Source organism: Galendromus occidentalis, unplaced genomic scaffold (assembly GCF_000255335.2).
Source record: "Galendromus occidentalis unplaced genomic scaffold, Mocc_1.1 scf7180000077527, whole genome shotgun sequence".
NCBI classification, from domain to species: domain Eukaryota; kingdom Metazoa; phylum Arthropoda; class Arachnida; order Mesostigmata; family Phytoseiidae; genus Galendromus; species Galendromus occidentalis.
In genome coordinates, this window is record NW_003805515.1 from 1054760 (window position 1) to 1078398 (window position 23639).

At 53.9% G+C, this 23639-nt stretch overlaps 1 protein-coding gene across 1 annotated transcript in view; it reads left to right on the forward strand.

The window, feature by feature from the left end:
* The first annotated feature begins 4877 nt into the window (after positions 1-4877).
* LOC100897362 (XK-related protein 6) overlaps positions 4878-23639 on the forward strand; it is a 22327-nt gene continuing 3565 nt past the window's right edge. Inside the window, exons 1-10 of the mRNA XM_029112778.1 lie at positions 4878-5085; positions 13307-13485; positions 14793-14907; positions 15635-15766; positions 15927-16113; positions 17658-17766; positions 20395-20551; positions 21388-21529; positions 22013-22075; positions 22450-22629. Coding sequence (XP_028968611.1) covers positions 4878-5085; positions 13307-13485; positions 14793-14907; positions 15635-15766; positions 15927-16113; positions 17658-17766; positions 20395-20551; positions 21388-21529; positions 22013-22075; positions 22450-22629 — 1472 coding nt within the window. The remainder of the gene's footprint in view (positions 5086-13306; positions 13486-14792; positions 14908-15634; positions 15767-15926; positions 16114-17657; positions 17767-20394; positions 20552-21387; positions 21530-22012; positions 22076-22449; positions 22630-23639) is intronic.

The following is a 23639-nucleotide window of genomic DNA, read 5'->3' on the forward strand; positions in this document are numbered from 1 at the left end:
TGGGTACGCTATCCTCGTCCCACAATCGCTCGGGCTTCTCTATTGCTTTCGACCCGCCCCCGACCGAAACTTGATTTCTCAAACTTTGGACTTTTGCGTACAATGCAGTCAACAAACTTCAAGAGCGAAGCTGACTCTCTCCCAAATGAGTCTCACCACAAAAGAGTGAATACTCCGAATGACTTGTGCGCTCTCTTGGCTCGTGGAGCCTTCTCCCTCCACGGACAAGCGGACCAACGGATGGAAGGAGAGAACGTGAAGCGCGAGAGCGTGGCACGGAAATTTCGGTGTGAAGACACGATTGCCTTCTTCCGGAACATAGGAGAAGTTCGGAAAAAGAGCAGGAGGGGGAAGTCGGAGAGTATCGGAGCAGAGTTTGAGAGGAAGGACGAATGCAAGAAGATTTCCCTCGGGAATAGCGTGGCCTCTCTCATCAGTAAACATTGATCCTTACTTTATCTGATCGCCTCTTTCTCCTGCCTCTTGTGTCACCTATCGTCGGATCGAAAACGGAGTCAGAAAGTCGAACAAACTTGACTCTTCCCGGAATGGGATGTACATCCGAAGATTGAGGCATTTTCTGTTCTGCTCGTGCGGCAGAACTGAAAATGATTGCCTACGTATCTAGCTCGCAAACTCGATGGCGATTCCCGTGTCTCCCGTGACGACATTCGGTGAAGTTTCCCAATGATACCGCCGAAACCCTCACGTCAAACACGCAACCATCGATGGCGATCCCATCGCGGCGCATCCGGACGAGGCTCCCGGAGCGTCTGAAGTCGCTACGGCTGCTGCATCTCCGCTCCTGGAATCATTAGGCTCGCCTGTTGCGGTGATGGCGTATGATTCCCAGAGAATGGTCGACGCAGCTGTTCGCACAGTGTTCCAAAGATTCCAGGCGGTGTACCAAACGGCCGAGGGATGGAAAAATAAGAAGGCGACTCGATCATAAATGCGAATATCAAAAGACCGGGCATTCCGCATCGCGGGCACAGACCTCGAGAAACAAACGGCGGGAAACTTGCGATTTCGGACTCTCGCGACGCTGGGAATCACTCTCACGATCCACGCGAAGAACCGCTGACTCGTCGAGAATAAGGATGTCCCACAGGGCAGACAGTGGATTCGCTCCGAGTTTTCGACGTAAAAAAGAGCTGCTGACGAAATTGGGAAAGCTAGATGTACGAATTGGAAAAATTAGCAAATTCAGATCTCGTTCTGCTGCTGTGGATATCCGAGACGGCGCGCCGCGGCCCAGCTCCTCGTCCGAGTTTCTTCGTTTTCTCTCTCTCTCGTCTCGACCCGGTGATTCCAGTCGATGCTCGGGAGTTTAACAAAACACGATCGGAATGAGAGAGTCCTTCCTATTTGGAAGTTCGTCGAGCCGGGCAGAGAATAATTTCTTTCGACTTTCGATTCCGTGGGGCTCCGAGAGCCGGAATTACTCGGAGATGGAGCGATGGGGAGAGATGGCAGCAATAACCAGGACCAAACTATCCGAATTTTCGAAGCGAGCCCGTTCCATGCGAATTCGATTCTCCTCTCGCTGGCCCCGAGGGTCTGAGCGAATATCGGACGGGAGGCAGTACTGCTTACCGAGGGATTCGTTTCTGCCTCCAAAGAGTCGATGTCATCCCTCGATTCTCACGGAACTCCCGCGATGGGGACCTGCGAGATTCTGGCGGAACTCCCGTCAGGGGAAGTATCTTCTCTGGTTTCTTCTCCTCCGATGACCGTAACTGGATTCTGTCGAGGTGACAGCGCGTCCCACCGCGGAAATCCCTGCCGTGAACTTCTTCCGGCGGGCGAGCAAGTCTCTCCTTGCGAGTTCTTCGCACGATGGGTGTGTGTTTGGAACACACTCGAAGACACTCGGGTTTTTATTCGCGTCCGCAAACAGAACAGCTAAATTGATGATGGCAGGAAGAAGCTCTGTTGTTGCGAATAAGCGGAGCGAACAACCCGCTGGAGCCGCCAAGATGGCGCGAGGGAAAAGCTGGTCGCAACTAAGTCAGTAATTAACGGAATAACAACTTTGGTTCATCGACCCAGTGGCTGGTCGTGTTTTCCGCGCCTGTATCGCGGGTTCCCTCCAATTCCGCCACTCTATAGGCCGCCTCTGTGGCGATGTAATACGACGCCCATGTATCCGTGGTGGTGTCTGAGCTTGCGGAAAGCTGAGGAGTAGGATCGATCGCGGGAGAGATCCGCGGACAGCGGATCGGGGATGTCTGGAAATGGAAATCCAGAAAAAGCGGAGGGGGAGGGGGCTATACACCGCGTATGCTGTGATATCGAGTATCGAGTCGGCCCAGGCCGCCACAGGAGTCATTGATCGTTTGTTAGGAACCTCACGGAAATGTATCGGTTGCTGGGTGACCCCGTGAACGGATGCCTTTCGCGCTGCATTAGTCGAAAGTAATTGAAACCAACGATGATAGCGCGCGAGTTCCCGAATTCCACGTACGCGGCAAAGTGAAAAGTCCACTCCGCGATCCGGTTCAGAGCTATCAATTCCCCGCGCGGTGATAGACGGCGCCAACCCGAGTCCCCTCGCCGTTGCGAATGCGCATTCAAAGCGATGAGGCACCCGAGATGTGCTGTATCAACTTCAAAGGTGACTTTGGAAATCGAACTCCCTCCTCACCTGTATCCCCAGAGCACATCTGACGGTTTCGCTTCTGGAGTCAAAGTTCTCCTGAAGACCTGGTTCGAATGACCTACGCGCCATCTTCATCTTCCGGTATCAGATCCCGATGGGGCATGCTCCGATAATCTCTCTTCCCCAAAAACTGAATTTGAGCGGTAGAAGTGGGTACAGGGCTCGGAGCTCTTCACGCTCACCGCACGCTCCTAACGCTGCGGATCCCACTGGATTTCCATGATATAGAACAGGGCTCATAGGCCAGCCGAGCAGACTTCGACAAACTCCGAATTTATCTTCATGGAGAAACGAACGCCCAGAGCTCGCTTCCTCCAGGAAAACCGAGATATACTCAAAGTAAATTCCCTGGTCGCCCGCTCTGTCGGTCAGACGTAAGTTCGGTGGGTCGGTCGGTCGGCTGGTCGTTCGTTGGCACGCTCGCTGCTCTTCTGCCTGCCGAGGTGGACATGAACTCTCAAGAGGAGGGTATGTTTTGAATTCCTATGACTCGCAATGCGTTACTTCAGAGGTCTCTGGAGCTCACTAACTCTGGAGTAGAACAAACCCTTCGCAAATTCGTTCAGTCCGTACCTTATCTGAGCCACAGCGACTTCCGATACTCGTCGAAGGCCCTCAAGGCGAGGTTCACTGGCAAACATTTCATTGGGGTAAATTATTATCCGTGCGAATCTCTGAATATATATACACGTACTTACATACGAGGCGGGAAATGAACGAGAGGTCGCATGGCGAGCGTCGGAAATCCATATGCTAATGAGGATCGCATTCGTACCGGAGCCGCTGTGTCTCATATGGGTTTCCCGGGGATGACGTACCGGAGAAGAAGACGTGAGGAAAATTACGGGAGCTCCGAAACTATATCTGTCGCGCGACCTTCAGATACGGATCCCGTCTTCCCTTGGGAGACCCTTCGCTGGAGAGAAATGAGAGGGGGTACCGGTGGAATCCCGGTCGGCTCTTTGACAATTCACTATTCCAGTCGTTAGTCGTTAATCAGGTCCAAGGAGGGAGTACCGTTAGAAGATCCCTTACCTCAATATTCCTTCGTCTCGAATTGAACAACAGAGATTCCGTGACCGCTATCCATTTCCATACTCCCTCCATTTTAGGGGCCTCCTGGAGAATGTTGTTGCCGGCATATTTTGTGTTCATTGCTAGGAAAAAAATCAGACTAGGTTATGTCAGGGACATCACCGTTGTCTGAGTGAAAACGTCTTCAGGTGATTGGTCTTCATTAGTTTCCTTCAATGTCGGTCAGAAACGTGTCCAGCCTCGACTGATTCGTTTTCAACGAAGAAATGCTTGAAACTCATAGTACATAGCACGCTGCCACGCCAGCCCGTAAGAAACATCAGGGAAAGTTTCATGATCAAAGGAGGTAGAACTAACCACGGAATTCATCCCAGGCGTAATACTCGCTGTTCCTGAGAGATCCATGTCCAGACACTCGGCTCGGTAGCTCCCTTGTCGGAGAATTGCCTGTTTTGGCCGAATCCTCAGGCATACTTCATTATTCAACCGACTAAATGTTTCCACCATGAACCAAAGACAAACTCACGTCAAAAAAAACACTCTGCCCGAGAGCCGTCCCTGATCACAAAAAGTCTAGAGATTCCGTCTCATTAGAGCGGTCCGACTACTATCCAACGAATGTCCCGGACGACTATGCTTAATCATCGCGGAGTCCGTCCCAGGGAAGCTCGTTCTCCGACCGAGGGCTGCATCTCCCGCAATCGGTAAGGATTGGCGAAGCAGGGATTCATTTACGCAGCTTGTGGACGTGCACAGCCGGCATGTTTCGATAACAATATTCGGCTGCGATTCGTCTCGATAAGGACAGGTCCTCCAAGAACATAGTGGGCAATTCGTGATTGGACGCATACGCAGCCCTCGGGGGAATGTTCCGCCGCTTATCCAGCTCTATCTAAGTAAGGCACCTTATTCCTCGCCTAAGTCCGCGCCCTCTTCCGCCCTCCGCTCGCCCGACTCCACTCCCTCCGCACATGCTTCTGCTCGGCGAAGATAGACAGGTCCCTTCAACGACGAGCTTGAGCGACTTCGGCTCAATGACTTGACGTCGAATCAGAATCCTGGATCACATCGAGGGTTTTCAAGAGAACGCCGGAGGTCAGAGAAGGGTGTCTGTGGCTGATGTCCCGCCTCAATTATTCGAGCTATCCATAATCGTTCCAGGTGGTTTGGCGACGGACTAATGGTGAACAAGGCCGATGAGGAAGTTGATCTAGAGAACGAGACCCTACCGCTCCAGCTGCGAGCAACCATGTCTTCCCACTACACGGCACCCGGCCAGAGCACGTTGACGAAACCTCTACCGCCGTTACCTTCGATCGCCTCGCTCCCTCGCCATCCTCACGGCGCATCTTCTAAACCTCCATCCGTTTATCAGGACAGTCCATTGGGTAAGTTTCTCTGCTCTCTGCTTGTTCAGATCGGGAAGGGAGGAGGAGGGGGCGTTGGCATGGCGAAGGGAGCGTTTCCCCGCGTATCTAACTGAGTGAGAGGTCATGGCCGCTCGGTAGTCCGCCGCGGAATGTCTGGAAGCCGGTACGTTGCGGCCGAACGAAGGGCAGGGAAAGGAGGCCTCGCCAAGGTAGGCGGGTCGGGAGAGGGGTCGTGCACCCCAATTCTACGGATTTCTGTACGCACGGCCAACGAGCGGGAAGCAACGCCCAGAGTGCTCGAGAGGCAGCAGATTTCGGAGAGCCCGAGAAGGGTTTCATTGAAGACGAGAAAGAGGGAATCGCGGCTCGGTGCCTGCCGCCCCCGATTCTACGGTCATCCGAGCCGGCGTCAGACGGAACGTTGCCTAATGGTGGCGAGGCCTTGCAGTCTCGCAGCTATCTCGCTGTACCGTTCTCTCGATCGCTCTCACTTACTCGACCCAGTAAGACAAATAAGAAAGAGGGCTAGAGACAGAGAGAGCCTCTGGAAGCGGGCAGCTCCTCCCCAGCATCGCAGCGGCGGCGGCGGCGGCGGAACAGCAGCCGCCACCCCCGCACGAAAACGAACCAACTCAATTCTCTTGATGAGCTTTCTTATAACCTCAGCTGGTCACAGTTGGCCGACTGACTCGCTGCGTGCCTGCGCGTTTGTCTGCCCGGCCGGTAGCTCTCTCTCTCGCGCTCTCGGTTTCACTTGGACTCCCTCAATGGTTCCTTCGCAAAGCCCCGTTTTCATAGGAGACCTGCCCACCGAGTGACCGTCTGACCTACCGGCTGACTGAGAAGGTTTCTCGGCGTACAGTGAGCAGTCCTTACGCGGCTTCGGCGGTAGTAAGGGAGCGGCGGCCGGGTGGTCGGTCGGCAAGCGTTATTTATAACGCTTATTAATTCATAGCAACCGACTTGCCTTCCAACTGCGGGGGTTTCGCTTGCTCGCCGATATGATATACGCTCCCCATATTACGACGCTCCCCACTTTTCCCCCGTCTACGCTCGCTCGGTCTCTACGCTTCGACGGCGCGGCGCCCCGTTCGGCTCCCCTCGCTTGTTCCTGTGCTCCCCTGTGGTCCCTCAGAATCTCCCTCCGCCGCTCGTCCCCCATTCCAATGAGGTTCGTGTATTTCCTCCGAACCCCATCGGTTCTCACTCGGCTGGCGCGCTGCATGCGACCAAGATTTTCCTCAGACCGACGTTTCCTTCGATTCTCCCCCGGGAGACTTTGCCACGAGGCGGGTCGACTTACCTTCTGATCCTTCACGGATCTCAATTTTAGTCTCTTACCACCCCTTCCGCCATTTTGTTCGCTCTTTCTCGCTCCGAGAAACCCTGAACGGTGGAATGGCCGTCGCGCTGTACGTGATCGCTCGAGCCCGCCGAATGGAGCAAGGAATGAACGGAAGCGCGTATGGCTAGTTTGCTCGAGTGCGGGGGTATTTGGATCGGAGTCGGTTGACGACGAGGAGGAGAAGCCCAAGTTTGAGACAGAGAAACGGGGAGGCAAGTTGACAGCTGATTTTTCAAAGCCAATAAATGAATCAACCATTCATCAGTCATTTCTCGCTGTTCCTTTTCGAAACGAGCAATGACTCCCGTTCTTCGGTTAGAGGGTTTCCCCTCCCATCTGTTCGACGGAGCGTCAACGCATTCCCTTCGGAAATTCCATCTACTGCGCCAACAAGGCGGGATAAAGGCTCGGGTGTGGCCTGCCACATCGAGATCGTGGGGAAGCGAAGCAAAAGGTGGCTCCGGTGCAAGAGACGCTCCCCACGAGTTCCGAAACTACGCCGGGTCTCTCCGCAGGGAGAGATGGCTCCGCTTTTTCACTTTCATCGTTTAATCAGATCGGTAGCGCTTCTCTACTCTGGTAGTACAGACTGACACATTAATTGCTCTACTTAGAGTCATGGAACTCCATCAGCTGCCACCGTACAGCATCTTCATAGTTGGGAATGAATGCTCCCATTACCGCCCTGACCCAATGCTCCCTTGAGGTCCATCCAAGTTCCTGTCGAGGAAGTTCCTATCCATCCCGGTTCGGAGGCCCTCTGCGTGGCTGAGTTCCTCCGACGATACTCAGTCCCACGGATCTGGAGGCAATATGGAGGGGTGTTTTGCGATCATACGCGAGTCGACTCTGCGCCCAAAACTCTACAGGCATCAGATCACGGTTTCGAGATTGCTCGGCTGACTCCGGTCCGGGATGGAGCTCCGAGGACGATCCCTTCCGGCTCGATCAGAAGGAGAAGCAATCGACAAGAAAGGCTTTTTCTTTGACTTCGGTCATCAGTCATCATGGTGATGACAGCGAACTGATCAAGATGAATACTGTGACGTAAATCCCTCTGTGGAAGGATCGGGAACCGGTTCCAGTACGGCTGTGATACACTCGACCGAACAAGTCGTTCAGTATCACATGAATCAAGCACGGCACTTGAGGCATCGCGAGACTGGCGACGTTCCTTTGTCTGGCTGGAGACAACATGAGTGATGATGATCATCATGAGATGAAATATCGCTTCCGAACGTCGATCGTGTATCTCTGTATCTCAACCTGTTGTAGTCCATACGCTGTCACATCCGCGTACGGTTCCGAATCTCCGAGAGCCCTTCGTTGTGAGGCGGACGTGTTTCACCGAAAGTCAAAAAAATTTGAGTGTCACCTCTTCGGAGGTCGATGAGGAAAATCGTTCTGTTTGACTCGGAATCTAGGAGCTCGGAAGTTCAGGTCGAGAACGTTTGAAGTCGTTCCGATGGACGGATCGTGCTAGTCGAAAAGTCGAGTGACAGGAGGTCGCGTTCTCTTACCCGGCGACGGGATAGACGGAGAGCTTTGACGAGGAAGCGTGCCGACGCAAACTATCAACAGCGCATCATTCATGTCTACCGAGGCAAGCAGGGCAGAGATCGCCCACAACCACATTCGCGATGAGGAAGACCATGAGATGCGAGGGGGATCTACCTGGCGATGATAAGGAGCCAAGAGAATCAGAAAGATAGAGGAGGAATCTGCGAGGACAGAGGGAGCGTAGAAAGGCAGGAGATTAGACGAAGCCAAGACGCAGAACACTCTGGTCGCCCGGCCAGTCATCTCTGACGTTGACATCTATTGAGCCCAATCCCGTTATTGGAGACTGCGCCTTCCCATGCTCCTCTGCTCGGAAGCCCTCTTCCCCGTCTTTCGACGCCAATCGGCCTTCTCCTGCGACCGAGACCCTAGGGTCCAAGCCCCGAGCCGGCATTCTTTCTTCTCATCTACTTCTCGGGCTCCCTCCACGCAGATAGGGCTCAGAGCATGCCATCATCGCACACTCATAACGTCCGCCATAGTCTTCCGTTTTTCCTCAAAGCAGTCCGCTCTTTTGTCCTTGCGGCCATCCAATAGGTCAGCCGCGTTGCAGAGATTCGGCTCATTTTCCTTGCGCTTCCCCGCATGCGCGCTCGCTCAGTGTTCCGCCAAGAAATAGCTGAGCACAAGCTACTCGGGCCACTGTATGGTCGGACTCTCTATAATCTCTGATTGCGTTCTTGGTCGTTCTCGATTCGCGCGATGACGCAATCGTATCCAGCTCGAATCGCGACATCGACCAATGTCCTACACCGAAGAGAGAGAGAGAGCGAAAAAGAGAGAGACATTCGATGGAGTCTCTCCTGGGAAGACGTCCTCTCTCCCCCTGCATATGTTTTCTCCGAGGAAGAGCTGCACGGCAGCACGAGAAAAGAAAAACATGAGAGGGAACGAATAGAACGTCAACGGTCCGTTCCTTCGTCTGCGGCCTGGTCGTTAGCCTTCGCCGAGTCAACGTCCATCTTGGTCAATGCTTTACTCTGGCTCGCCGCTCCGCACCGTTGTTGCTAATGTCTCACCGACGCAAGAAAGCAAGCGGTGCCGCACCTGACCCGGGTCGTATATAAATACATACATATAACGCTTTTTCCCTCCTGTCAGGCCTCCCTCGCAGACTGAAGCCGCAGCTTCCATCCGACCAGCCAGGCTGAGAGAGGTTGACGTTTCCCGATTCTCATCGTATCCTTGTGCTCCTAGAAAGCAAGCGAGCGTCGGTCTATTAATACCTCGTGGGTTCGACGACAGGGCTAGCCAGTTGCTTGCCTGGCTGTCTCTTCGATGCTTGGCCTTGCACCCTCTCACCTGGTTATCGCACAAGCAGCAATAGCGGTCGCAGGGGGGGGGGCTTCTGACGGCAGCAGTCGGCCCCATTAAGCAGCTTGCCAGGAGCTTTATAGGCAGTAAACATGTCGCAACTGAAAGACTCGCTCGCTCTATCTATCGGAACAATGTCCACCATTTAATGAGACTCGAGCTTTTCCTTCGGAAGCGTTCGAGTTTCTCATTGATCCGGGAGGGAGATCCGGAGGAGAATGGAGACGGAGCAGTGAGCCCCGGAGATTTTTTTCCCATCAATTTTTTGCGCGAGGCTCAAGTTCATTGATAGCCCATCCAAGAAATACTCTTCTGTGCTCGACAATATTGTAAAAGCCCTTGATCGGATCACCAGATAAACGAGTAGGTCCATTCTGCGCCCCAATCTGCAGTATCCGACTTGTCGTTCCCGGCTTGAGTAGTACGAATGAATCTGCAGCGGTTTTCGCTGCCTGGGATACGTGCGTCGGTCCCGGCATCGCTGAAGTCCATTCTTTGGACAACACACATACAATCATGATCGAGGCTTCACTTATTTTTTCGATCTCGCCTGCTTTCCCGGAGCTGCTGCTGCTGTTGATGGAGGAGCCTCTGCAGTCGATGGCGACATTGTTGCCATCAGAGGATCCAACCCGCACTCAGATCACTTGAAGTTGCTGAAGAAGCTCCCATCGAGGGAGGCTTATGAAGCTTTCCCCCTTCACAGCCTTCGCCGCCGCCACCACCACTACCACGACCACCACCGCCCGGCCCAGCTTGCTCGCCCGCCCGCTCGCAAGCTACCGTTATGCTGGGTAGGATCCATTGCCGCTTTCCCAAGGGTGTCCGGATCACTGGCACCAGCAATCCGGCTCGCTCAGCCCCCGCAGCGGAGGAGCAACATGCGAAAGTTGTCTTGGCTAAGCAGCTTCTAAATAAAGCCACTTAAATGACTTAAAATTCATGGCCCCCGGGAGGAAAGTGCACGCCAGCGAGTCGGCTCCCCAGCAACCCGATCGAACATCCAGCCTCACCAGTCCGTCCGCAATCCACCCTTCAGCTCGCTTGCGAAGGCTGCTCTCGCTTGAACGGAGAGCCATCCCGACGGGACTGTCCCAGCAAGTTGGCGGGCGACAAGGCCGGGCCTGAGCGCGGTATCGATCCTCTGCTGTTTGCATCCGGAAATGACGCTCGGTAAGCGTCCCAACCTTTGGAATCTCGATTTTACGAGAACAGCACGCGAAGGCCTCGCGTGAGCTCCTAAGGGCAGTGAATCACCGCTTTTCGAAGGCCAGTCGAGTATCGCCAGCAGAGCACGATCCAAACACTGGGTCGCGAAGCCGTGCCCAGAGAACTGGATGAGCTTTTTGAGGAACATGGGAGCTATGCCTAGAAAAATGACAGGAAACGGACACCAGCGCAGGTCTTTCTGACGTTCGTGTCGCCAATCGAGGACCATCGCGCTGTCCGCTCACGTCGGCCACATAAAGAATATGATCTCCGTCCCCGCTGCTCCTACCGTTTGGCTTCGCCCAGGGGGGGACTCCATTACTTGGAACGAAGAAAAAGCAGCACCAGAAGACATCGGATAGCTCTTAGTCGTAGAGGAATTCTCGAGGTCTAGCGGACGAGTTCATCACAAGAACCCTCAGCTTGCGAAGGGAAATAGCCTCAAGTGTCCCGGACGCCCCTTTTAGCATTCACATTGTTCTCATATGCGTATACCTACATACCTATCCGCCCGGTCGTTCGTCGATGGCGTATTGACGTCGTAGCTCCCATATCGCGTCAAGATCCAATCAGGTATTGATCAATTCGAGTTTTTCCCGCTTGGGAAGTCCCGATCGGGCGATTCACCCCGCTCGCGCAGTGCGCGGAGGCTTCGCTAAAAGTGACAGGTTTCTTTTTTCGTTCTCCGTTGTCGCTGACAAAGTCGGAGCCTTTTTCCTCCCAAGTCTCCTTCGTTTCGTGACGCTTTATCCGTAATACTTTTTCCTATACGGGGCTCGTTGCTTAATTTAGGAACGTCGGAACAGAGAACGGGACGAGAAAGGAAGTGGAGGAGGGGCAGGAAAGCAGCTCGTTCAGGAGAAGTCTGCGAATGGCTTCGTGCAAAAGAAGACGACGAGGTTTTTCGGGGCTGTCCGCGATGCTACCGCCGCTTGCGCTGGTGCTGGCATAAAGCCAAGATGCATTAGCAGTGAACGTATCGATCGGAAAAAAACGTCGTCGCTGTGTCGTAGTGGAGGCTCGTACGCGGCGGCGCGTTAAAGCCCACCAGCGAGTCTGGCCGTGAGGATGGCGAATCAACGAACCAGGAAGCGGTGCTGTTGTTGGTAGAATGCTGCCCGCTGGAAGGGTGTCGCGGCTGCTGGCTCACTGGGTGGAAGATTTGATTTCTTCCGGAGTCAAAAGAGCGTAGGAGAGGATCGCGTCTCTCCTCTCCACAGAAGTCTCGGTGAGCGGCGCTCTCGATGTCGCTTAATGCTCTGGGATATTAGTTCGTCAGCCGTCGCGTTCGATCGCTCTACACCGTTTCCCGCCACTCCTCTAAACAGGAAGTCTGTGATTAAAGTTTTACTCCGACCCCCACCATCCGAGGAGGAAAAAAAAGGGGAAAGAAGCGTCGAAAGGACGCGAACAGGAAGAACGCGAGATACGCGGTCAGACGCGGTGGTTACTTCCGCTCATCGGCTTGCGAGTATCTGATGCCGTCAATACGGTGTTCAACAGCGGTGTTTCGTTCATTCGTTCTCTCGTACGGCAGGAGCCACCGAAGCACGGGCCGAGCAGAGAAGAAATCTCAAGAAGTTTTGCAGCTGATGGATAGCCCTGTGGGTTTGAGGGTGGGCTGCGCAACGTGCGGGGACGGCAGACAAAACGCCCCGCGGAGGGAACAGCGCGGGAGGAGGCAGCTCTAGAAACGGCAGCGGAAAGAGCTCCGCAGGCAGACAGGCAGCTGGATGTCTGGCCGGCCGGTCGGTCGCTCGGTCGGACGGCAACCGGGTGAGCTAGGTGGATGGCTGGCTGGCTGACTCGGAAAGAGAGAAAGACGGAAAAAAACGATACGATTCCTTCGATCTGTTCCGTTTCGAACGTCGAGCAGCTGACGGCAACGGCGGCCATAACGGGAGGAGCTTTTCTTCTCCCGCTTTCGATTCTAGGCGGCTCTGTTCTCGTGGAGGTCCGCACCCTTCCCGTCCCTCTCTTTGAGAGGCCATTTATTAGCAACCACGCTCTTCCGACGGGGAACTGCGGCGGCAAGTCCGTCTCAGAGAACTCTCAAACGGACGGACAACGAACATTTGAAAGCTCGTCAGAAAATTCCTTGTGAAGTACTCCGAAGCGGGATTTGACCCAGAATACGAGACACCGTGATGCGACAGCCTCTCCTTCTCGTCACTGTGCCCTCAGGACGCATTATTTAGGCGGGATTTTTTTTTTTTTCGGAATCCTTTCATTAGGATTCTCAATTCACCGAATTATCATACTATACCGGATATTCTATACGGCTTTGGAAGAAGGAACCAAGGGGCCTATCAGCTGTGAATCGGTCGAAGGGCGCGCTCATCCGCGAGATTGTGGGTCAAGCGAGGTTTCCGTGAAGAGGTGTGGTGGGGAAGACATCTGTCATCTGACGAAGGCGCCTATTGGAGCGGAGATTTCGAACACAATCGCCCCAAACACGATGAAGGAGGGCATGATCACACATATTGCGTCAGACTGTCCTGGGGGTCCCGAATTATGAGTGGCTCTTTTGTCATGAGCCCCCTTCTCCCTCACCTAATGGCTGTAAGGCCGAAGCCTCGTTCAAAGCGTGACATCCTGCCTGCGTTCATCCCATGCTCGAGGTTCCGGAGCCCCGCGCATTCTCGTTCACTCCACGCGCACAGGACCCCGGCTCAGCTTCTCCGTCTTCTCCACCCTCCGAATACTTCTTCGATCGAAGATCCCAACGATACCCGCTATAAGCTGCTATACTTATTGAGGATTGACAGATTATACCATCGGCTTAAGAAAACGTTTTCATCTCATTTGCAGGAATGATGGAAAACATTGGGGAATATGCCGAGGCGGGACCTGGCGCACAATCTCATCTCCAGCACCCTTCGATGTCGTCCGCAATGAATTCCACACTTTCAAGAATCGATCAACTGATGCGTGATCAAGAACGACAGTACATGACGCTTCCACCGTTCCAGAACGCGACAACAGCCAAGGTAAAATGAGCACGATCGGTCCCACGACGCACGATGGAGCTCGCGGTTTGTTTCGGTCCATCTGTCGAACGCGACGAACACGTTCCCAATGTCAGTTTCGCTATACGGGGCCTGATGAAAACTCGGTGAACTTTTGAAAGATATTCGAAGATTGTCCGTGCCAGGGACACTATTATACCTGAAGCGTCGATTCGATGTCGCTGTATGTGAAGACCAAAATGCGTCCGGTATATGCCACGTTGGTCGAAGATCCGGTCCGACTAAGCGCCCACTCAGCCATCCAGCGTTCCTGCGTGCCCCGAATAAATCTTCGAACAAGATACGCTGTCGGGTGCATACTCTCCCAAGGAGTTTTTTTTTCATTCGCCGGAGAAGAGAAAACAAACTCCGACTGGCTCTGGGTAGCCCATAATTTCATCCTTCATTGCGCTCACTTCGAGCAAACAGCGGTCTACCTTCTGACGCTCCGCTCGGCTGTAATGATCCGCTGGAAAAACAGAACGGACTCGGGTCCAGACCGAGTTTTAACCTCGAGTTATTGCTTCTTGTTGGACCAACACCTGATTGTCGTTTCTTCCTCCGTCGAGCTTTGTTCTCCGCCGATCTATCTACAATTGGCCGCTGGGAGAAGGCTCTCCTTGAGAACTTTGAGAAGAACCTTTCGGAGCGGGGGCAACAAGAGCGCGGCGAGTTCCGAGGGGACCCCCGGACTGCGTAGCATGGTAAGGTCGTAAGACTCCGCTCGACGGGCCGAGGACGACGACAACGACGTCGGCGAACAAGCCAACTAAAGTTTTCCGTTTCGCTGATTTCTCTCTCCGTTTTTCTTTCGAATTCCTTTCAGCGGAGTGCTCGGCCTCTGCTTAGCTCTCGGTTCCACCTGATGGGTCGACGTAGGCGGCCGGTGGCAAGCCCCGTCCGGGTTCGCCCCGGATACCAAGGTGAAGTGGGTACACGTAGAACGAGGAGACTCGAGAGGAGCACGGCCGTCACGGGGTCACTGTCGAGTAGAGACGAGTTGAATCCGGTCGGGTCCAGCCGAGTAATTGAACATCGGATGGCGTGTTCCAAGCCACTCGAGTTGACTTCAAGTTCGGCTGAGACAGCCCGGGGTGGAGTGCGTCTGTGACCGCGTCCGCTTCCTGTTCGTGTTTCGTTCTTCCTTCGGCGGCCACCATTGCGGTTGGAAGCAGATTTCCATCCTCGGGCACACGACCATATATAGCTACGTGTAGTTGGTCTTCCTGAGCGCCTCCGTGCCGGCTTGCTTTGTTTCACTAACGCCGTCGTCTCTTATCTTCCCACAGCAACGTGACTATAGCTTCGTAGGAGGAAGTGGCAGCAGCACGTACGATTATGCGGGCTCCACCGAGCCCTTACCAACAAACGCGGCTATCCGCAAGAAACAGGATTCATTCACAGGTAGGTGCAGTCGTGCGAATTTCCCTCAATCCGATCCTCCGCGCGGGGTTGTGATTGCTTGCGTAGACGTCGAATTGTTCCCTCGTGGCGCTGTTCGTTTTTCGGGGGAACGCCAACTCGGAAGCGAGGAGGAATATAGTTGGACGAAAGTCGAGACTGAAAGAAAAAGTTCCTACAACGAGGGAACAAGAAAGGCGTTTTCGTGCCCGACTCGGCCCCGGACGTCAAGGCGGTATGGGAGGCTGCCACTCCAGCGCTGCAATCAAATGGAAATCAAGCAACGAGAACGTCTCAAACAAAAAGATACGCAAGCGCCAAAGCAGCGGCGCGCGAGTTCGCAGCGGGAGGACTAGTAACAGCGGTGAGAGTACGGCACGCGGACTTCGTGCATACAACGAGCTCTCGCGATGGGAAAAATCAGGGAACCGGAGTACGGAACGCGGAAGAACATCTTTACGGTGGCTCCTGAATGTATAAAACATTGCGGAGCGTTCCCTCCGGTCAGTCGAACGCTCTCTCGCCCGTGCTCGCTGGTGCAGCCGCAATTCTATTCGAGTGACTTCTGGAAATGCATATTTTCCTGATAGCGAATCCTTAGCTGAGCTCGTTCCTGTCGTCCCATACGCTCAGTGAGCGTGGTTCCGAGCTCCGAGGAGCTTCACTTCGAGAGTCTTCCGAGGTAACGAGGGACAGCAGGAAAAAATGAGAGAGAATCCTTTCTTTGCAGCGTGTTCGGCACTCTTCACGGTATTCTCGCTGCTCTCGTACGCTGTGGATCTCGCCATGGACGTGCTCATCTGCTACCTGTTCTATGTCAACCACCATCTCGCGTGCGCCGGCATAACGGTCGCATTCACAGGTGAGCTCCTAAATTCGATCGGGGCAGGGAAACCTCATCTTGCTCAAACACGATTCGACTCTTCCGAACAGAAAATCACCGGGATGGAAGGTGAGAGGGTAAGGGCACACATCCTATTCGATACGAGGAGTTCTCATCTCTCGTTCTTTTTCGATTCCAGTGATCCCGTCGTTAATCGTGAACGTGTTCTCAGTACGGTGGTATGTCCAAGACGACAAAGAATCTTCGAAGGCGATGAAGGACTCGAGTCTTGAAGACAATCCAATGTTGCATCGGCCGAAAATGTCGATGTGCGATTGGCTGATACGAATCGTATTTCACCTGGCTTTCCTCGGTCCTGTGATAAGGTAGGTTCGCTGCATTCCAATTTTGCATCCGCCTCCTCGATCCACCCCGTTCCTCGTCACCGTGTTCCAACAACAACAATTCGAGCCCTGTTGTAGCTACCCGCGGTGATTTTGTGAATAATGAAGAAACTTATCAGTCGACAATGGAATCTTGAGTCTCGGCTGTCATGGCGGGATCCCACGGCTTTTCGAGGAAGCTCGTCTCTAGGGACCGGAACGCCCGGAGGGAACCATGGCATGACCCCGCGGATATTCGCGATGGTCGGTTTCACGTCGGTTTCAGCCAGCCACCGGACCGTTCGAGGTTCCCCCGCTGCTCTACCGTCCTCGTGGTCGCCGGACGAAAAGAGGAGCCCAGGCAAGGAAGGCCGCCTGTCAAGTCGCTTCCCGACGGAAGCGAACCCGAATGAACGGAACCCCAACTTGGCCTTTCAGTGCGCCGCCGGTCGTTCTCCGGCGCGTCCGCTTGTCCGGTCGGTCGGTCGGTCGGCTGGCCAGCCAATCAGCGTCGCGGAGAAAAACATCGGCGACAAATTCATCCCTTAAAAAGGAAATTAGCAACCCAATCGAACGGAAACGTTCTCTGGTAATCGCCCCAATTAGATCTCATTTGCTAGTGCTGCTCCGGGTACCGCCGAGTCTGCCGCCGACTCCTGGAATGTCGGATGGGTCTCGTCGTCGGTCCAGCCATGACTGGCTCTCGTCCAGGGTAGAAGTGAAGAGAGCGGAGCATCGACATACAAGGAGCCGATGAGAAGAGCGAATTCCCGAGCCCAAGGTCGGGCAGAGCCATGTCCGACTGTATTCCTTCGGAGATTCGACTGTCACTCTGATCTTGTTGTCTGGATCGGGAGATTGTTGTTCCCGAGTTCGAGAGTTCGGCTTCCGGTCGTCCAAACTCACGAACGGAGATGCTAAGCGGGCGAATGTACACTCCTTGCCGAAACTGCCGAAGGCGACATCCATCCGCTGGCTGTGCCTCGACGCAACGGCACGCACTGTCGTTGGTCTGGCAATTCAGATATGCCCCGTCCGGAACCCAATTGAAACTGCCTATCCTACGGCAAGACGATAAGCAGAATTATGCCGCTATTTGCTCAAACCGCAACCGATAGAGGTTTGCTCCGGCCGCCTGATAGCTATTGCGTAGTCGGTAGTAGCAGCGCCTCCGGTGGCCTCGGCCAAGCCGACGGTGGGAGCAACATCGACGATAGGATGCCGTAAACAGACAGAGCTTGCTCTGCCTTGTGGCGTAGCAAAATAGAGTTATGTTGATGAGAAAGCTATACAAAAAACAGAGCGCTGCGGATAGACCCGAGGGGTTCGGATCGGACCGATAATAATAAGAGGAGAAACATTTATCAGCGAGGAATACGAGAATTCTCGAGCTTCCTTCAGCAACTCAGATCAGTGATCTCAGACCCCGGGTCGAATTTTGCTCCCGATCCATTCCCAAAACTCCAACACATATCACCATTATTCCCGGTTTTAGTCACCTCCCGGTCGCAGAGGTGTGATTCTCTTATAGGAACTTGACATTCCAGGTACCTCGAGCTTCTCCTGTACGGGTTCAAGTCACGGAGACAGGCCAAGCAACGAGGAGACCAATGCCCTTACGTCACTAATCGGATTGAGCAGCCAAAGGAAAGACAGGTTAGTTAAAGGGCAGTGGTAAAACGTCTGGCCGAGACGCGCAAAACCTAGCGGACCCACCTCATACCTACCTCGTTAAGCTTCCTCGGTCTACCGAGCGAACTTCGCAATACCCGGTCGAGAGCACATCGATTGCAACCGAAGAGGAGAGCCCTGGCCACCTCAACTTCCGAGACTGTTCGGTTCGAGATGGGCCGTTGTGAAACTGGAACGAGCCGAGCAAAAGTCTGGGGACTGATTCCTATCGGAATCCCCATTCTTCTCTCCGATTGTAATGGAGGCAGTCTTGGACAATCGTTCTTCATTGCCGTCGGTGGAGCGGTCTTGCAGAACCTCGAGAGCGGGCCGACGGCATAAAAACTTCGGAGGAGATACCACCTGCTAATGATGAAGTCGGCCGCAACACGTTCCCGTTGTACTCCCCGAATCCCAAATTGACATGTCGCGAGTGTAACCCGAAGAGCCGTCCCTGCCGTCTGAGCCAATAAGTCAATTAAAAGAGTGTCGTATTCGCGATTCAACGCGTCGGATCAATCGACTCCAGGACGACGACGACGACATCGGGGAGCGAGGAATTCGACTTCTGCTGCTGCTGCGGAGAAGATTGAGAACGGTGCGCTGAAGAATACGATAGGATCGTATGAGCTGGTCCTTGATTGAATTACGTGCTCTCTTCCGGTTTCCTGCTTGTCATCATCGGCCCGCAATGGATGTGCTCATTTAGGGGAGCGTCCAAAGAGCACGAATCAATGACTGTTTACGCTGCTTGTTTCGTCAGGCAGTCGTTCGTTTTCGCACTTGGATGCTCCCATGCAGTTTCCTTGAGTGAATCATCGCATTAATATCATGCAGTGCCCTTGCTCCGCCGAGCCGTGTTCGTCATGCAGCGATCGGAGGTGGAAGAGCCCGGGAGCTCGCGAGTATCGATCCGAACCGGCATCATCGTTCAACATCAGCGGCCAGCGAAAGCAAGCCAAACAGAGGCTTGAGTAACGCGATTAGTGGTCGGTTTCGGAAGGGGGCATTGCGGGAGAGGGGGGGGGGCAGGGAGCACTTGTTGTCTCCCAGGAGAAACGAATGCACTCGTACTACGCAACGGTATAAACGGCGGCGGTCGACCATGGCGGACGGGTCTTTTCTAAAGGAACCTTTCTGCTGACGTAACCGTTCTCCATTTGGCATCTGCGGAGTCTGCAGCTGTTCGGACTAGCCCATCCACTACACAATTTGTTAAATAAACTCGATTCGGTACGATACGCTACATCTGGGCTCTGAGTTGTGAGCGAGGTGGAATAGTTTGCGGCAGGACGCAGACTTGAGTTCGCGCACGGCAGAATTCGTGGGGGAACATGTTTTCGCTCCGCTTGGAGCAATGCATGTTATGCGACCTGGTTGGCGATGCAAAGTTCCTGGCGGTTCGGGATCGCTCCGTCAATATGCATACATGGACAAACTTCGGTTGAGAGCTTCCCTGCCCGGCCAATTAAAGGCCTTCCCGTCTCTTCGATGTTGCTCCGCAGCTGTCCCTCGGAGACTATTCATTCGGCTATGGGCGCCGGACGAGCGGACGGTTAGCCAGTCGGTCGGTCGGTCCGTCCGTATTTCCGGTTCGCCTCGGGTGGGCTTTGCGAGGCATTGCTTGCCCAAGCAGCGCATATATCCCGCGAAATTAAGTGCATCCCCAGAGTCGACGACTTGACCACTGAGCCATTCAGAGCGGAGCAAACCAAACATCCCGAGCGAGCGAGCAAGCATTTAGCCTCTCGGGATTAAACATGTATGATTTCAGCTCGGCTCCCTAACGTTTCCCGGGAAGAAACAGCTCAGCTTACATATCGCGGCGGGCACACGTACATGAATATGTTCATTCCGCGCTGGCGATTTGGAATTTCTCTGCGTACACATGAATAATATCACCCACACGATTCTATTTCCGGATTCTTCGCGAGAGCATGGTTCGCGAAGTATGCGGATAAAAAACTCTCCTCTCATTCGGATGACTCTCGAGTCGATCCGAGTGAATCCGCGATTGGGATTCTGGTCTGCTGGACTGTCCGTTACCAAGGGTGCTGTGAGGTCATGGGGGATTCATTGCGTCGCTGGCCCGACCGGGCGCCAGAGCCTCAACGCATCGAGGCGTAATCAAAGAAGCTGGGTTCTCCCTCGAGGGAGCCTCAAGCATCGATATGTGACAAGCGCTCCGTCCCTCCTTGATTCGCTCCTTTTTGTGCCTCTCTGAATGTCTTCCGCGACCTACGCCCAGAGTTAGGCAATCGGAGCCAGGTATTCGATTTCCTCTGGTCCCCAGTCGCTCGCCAGAAGATGACGATTGTTTCACGAGGAGCTGGAGCTCCATGTTGAGGATTGCGAGCAGTTTCTGTAACTCAGTGATGGTTCTCATCTGGCCTTGTTTTCTTTTCTGTGATCGTGATCATCGAAGATTGATCTCTTCATTAAATATTTGAATGGATGGAAAATCGTTGATTGTTTAGATTCCGGCTTCGATTGCAGAACGGCGGACAATTGGAGGAGACCTTTTATCATCTTCCTCGAACGCGTACCATGATACGCTAAATATTCCCGATGATAGCGGACCGCAAGGAGTAAGCTCGTCATTCATTATTTCAGGTCGATTATTATCTTCTCATGATTCATGAGGACCGAGACACAGCTCTACTTTCGCTCTTCAAATCAGTTCTACAGTCGGCGCCACAAGCTACCTTGCAGATATTTTTGATCGCCAGCGAATATTCGCATGCGGGTCATATTGAGAACGAGTTTCTCGGTGAGTTTCTTTCCCTGTTAGGAGCAGACGGGTATAGGTCATGCGGTCTGAAGAAATTCCGCCGGACATATACCAGGATGCGGGAATAAACGGCCAGGAATCGGGGAAGACCATCGTGATGAGTGTGGGTCGATCTGGGCCAGATTCAGCGATTTATCATTGAGGAGGTCTGGAGCCCTTGACAGTCTCCCCTCACCTGGGGCGAAACCGCGGTACCAGCTCCGGGAACTCGCGAGGCACTCCCGATGCAACACCTTCTGTTTGAGGCTCAATTCGGCAATTCCCGTCCAGAGTATGGTGGAGGGCTCGCTAGAATGGATATCTCCCACATTCAGTCAGTGTTGCGCGAATGAGAACTGTGAACCTGTCGATATTTCTCTTGCGTTCTCTGGGGCCGAAGATGTCCGGGGCTCCGGAGGGGTCCGCCGGAAAAGACGTCTTCTATCGAGTTCCTCAGAGCATTCGCCGAGCCATTCAGATCCTCCCGAGGAACTCGGAGCGAGGAGGGGTCAAGGAAGTTTGGAGTCCCCGTACTTCACTGGAGCCTGGGGATCTTTCCATATACCTCAAAGAATTCGTTGCCGAATGACTTCTAATTTCCTTTATTGAGATGGGGCTCCCCTTCGGTTTCAATGGTCCGGTAGGGGTCATCAAAGACGCCGGTCCCGCGAATATTTGGATTGGGTACCCCCTGTTCGATCAGGCCTTCGATTTGCTTTTCGGAAGGCTAAACCGAGCATACGGCCGCACGAGCGACATCGAACGATTCTGTCGTTGACCGCGTACGCGGGCCGAAAATAACCGTTTCCAAATTCTAAAAATCTCGACATTTTCAGGCGGTTGCCAACTAGCATCAATTGTGTCGTCTCTGGTGAGCATCGCTCTGTCGTTGTCAAGCTACCACCGAGCGCTGCGGCGCTCCGTTCCCGACAAGTACAATATGAGTCGCACGGGAGCCACTCTGCAGTTCATCTGGAGGTATGTGAGCTCGCTTCCGCCCAAGAAAGATAGACAGTCTGGAAAGACGGCCGGAGGGACAGACGTCCGTCCGTGGGCTGGGTCTTCTAATGGCTTGGCAACTTTAGGAACATTAATGTTCGCTTAAAGTGCTGCAGCTTGGCTGGGCAGCGGGAGTCCTGTTTCTTACTCTGACCGTGAGCTCTCCCACGGCGGACTGAGCCTGACAGATACATGGCTTCGTCCCGTGTGACGGCAGTGACATCGAACGTCCCAACGGCTAGAGAGTGGATAGATTACGTCGCGCATTAGCGTGGGAGCCGATCTTGATCAGTTGTGAATATCATCCGAATACGAACGTGGGAGGGCTCAGGCCGGATAAGGTTTTAGTAGTTCACAATAATTGGGCTCATACAGGCGGGGAGTTACCGATTGGAACGTTTTGTTGAAACACGAGGCCTAAGAGAGGAGCTTCTAACGAGCGTTGGCTCATTCCATTTGCAGACTCTGTACAGTTGGATCGAGAATAATCTGCCTTGCACTCTTCACGTCGGAGTACACGTTCTGGTGAGTGCGGACGCGAGAATCCCGATGATCTTCGAGCTCTCCGAACTTGAATTGAAAATGAGACCACCGCTTGCCGGAGACGCTGAAATGCAGAGCGTTGTAGCTTCTTCGGCGGAGAGTCGCGTGTGAAATTTTCTCTGAGCGGTTGAATTCCCCGCACACCTTCCCGTAACTCGGTCGGCTATTTATTCGCTTGTTACGATTGTGTGGTTGCTCGCCCCGAGGTAATCAGAGGCAATGCAAGTCCCGGAAAACGTGTCGTCGCGATTCCGACCACGTAGTCGGCAAACGTTTCACTCGATCTAGCATGTCGTACATTCGCTGGAATCTTTCCTTGTGTCGCGTTCCTCGCTGATATCATCTGATCTCCACAGGCTCATACCCTTGTGCGTAGGCCATTGGGGCATCATGTCCGTGTGGGTGATGCACCAAGGTACGCGATTCTGCGATACGGAATCGGGACAGCCCCGTCAGTGTGAGGAATACATGTTCGACATGCTCATCGGCGCCATATATCTCGTTTGTTTCCTCAACGTCAAGGACGAACCCACCAGGTGAGATTTCGAGGGGGAGCTCGTCTCCTGAGTAGTATGCAGTACGATTCCACGTCAACGCCCACGAGGGGTATTCGGGATGACTGAGGCGGCGGGAGGGAAAAACACAAGTCTGTGCTTCGTAAACATCCATAAGGGGGGAAGGGGCTCGATGCGGCAGAGACAAGAGCTTGGCTGTCGGATCGCGTCGACGGTCGACTTGGCACTAAAGTTGGCGCCAGTATACAAAACGGACGTCGACGTACGAACCCGTTTTATAGCCATATAAGTCGCTGCTACGTGAGCAGGGTGGCCGAACTCATCTTTGCGAGCGGGACGAACGGATGCCATGCTCCTAGGATCAGCTTGAGCCGAGCGACTCGTGCGGCCAGCCACTGAGTCTTCGCAGTCGACGTCGTCGGTGGGTCTGAAGCGAACTGGTTGTCGGCTAGTGTCCCGAATATCCGTTCGGAGCGAACGAAGGCGGACGCCACCGCTACGCACTCCGACTCGGTGGTCGAACGGGTTCCAGGCTGTTTTATGGTCCCGGACCGGGTCCTGGTGGCGACGCCCCCGCGGAAGCCCTACAGTGGGCAGGTCCAACCGTATTGGGTCGAATCATCGAGTATCGATCCCCCCTATGAAATTTTTGAATTTTCGAGGCCATGAGAAAATTCTCACCCTGATCCAACTTCCGGGGGGAATTCGCGCGGGAATTTCTTATGAGTAGGGCTAGGCGTTTGTGGCGGCCGCCACATCCGCCATGAAATCCGCGATTTTCGGCCGGAATGCCCACCTTCCGCGAATTTCGGAGTTTTTTTCACGGGATAAACATGGTCAGTGTGAATCCTTCCGTGACAGACCCCGCATCCCATTCGATAGATTCCAATGGGACCATCGATGACGAGATTTCCTTATCAGCTGCGGAAGCGCATTCACATGCTGACAAGCGCGCCGCGAAATCAAAACTTGCCCTCACTCGGTGTCCACAGCGATCTCTCCCATCTTTTGCTAGCTATGCTGCGCTCGTT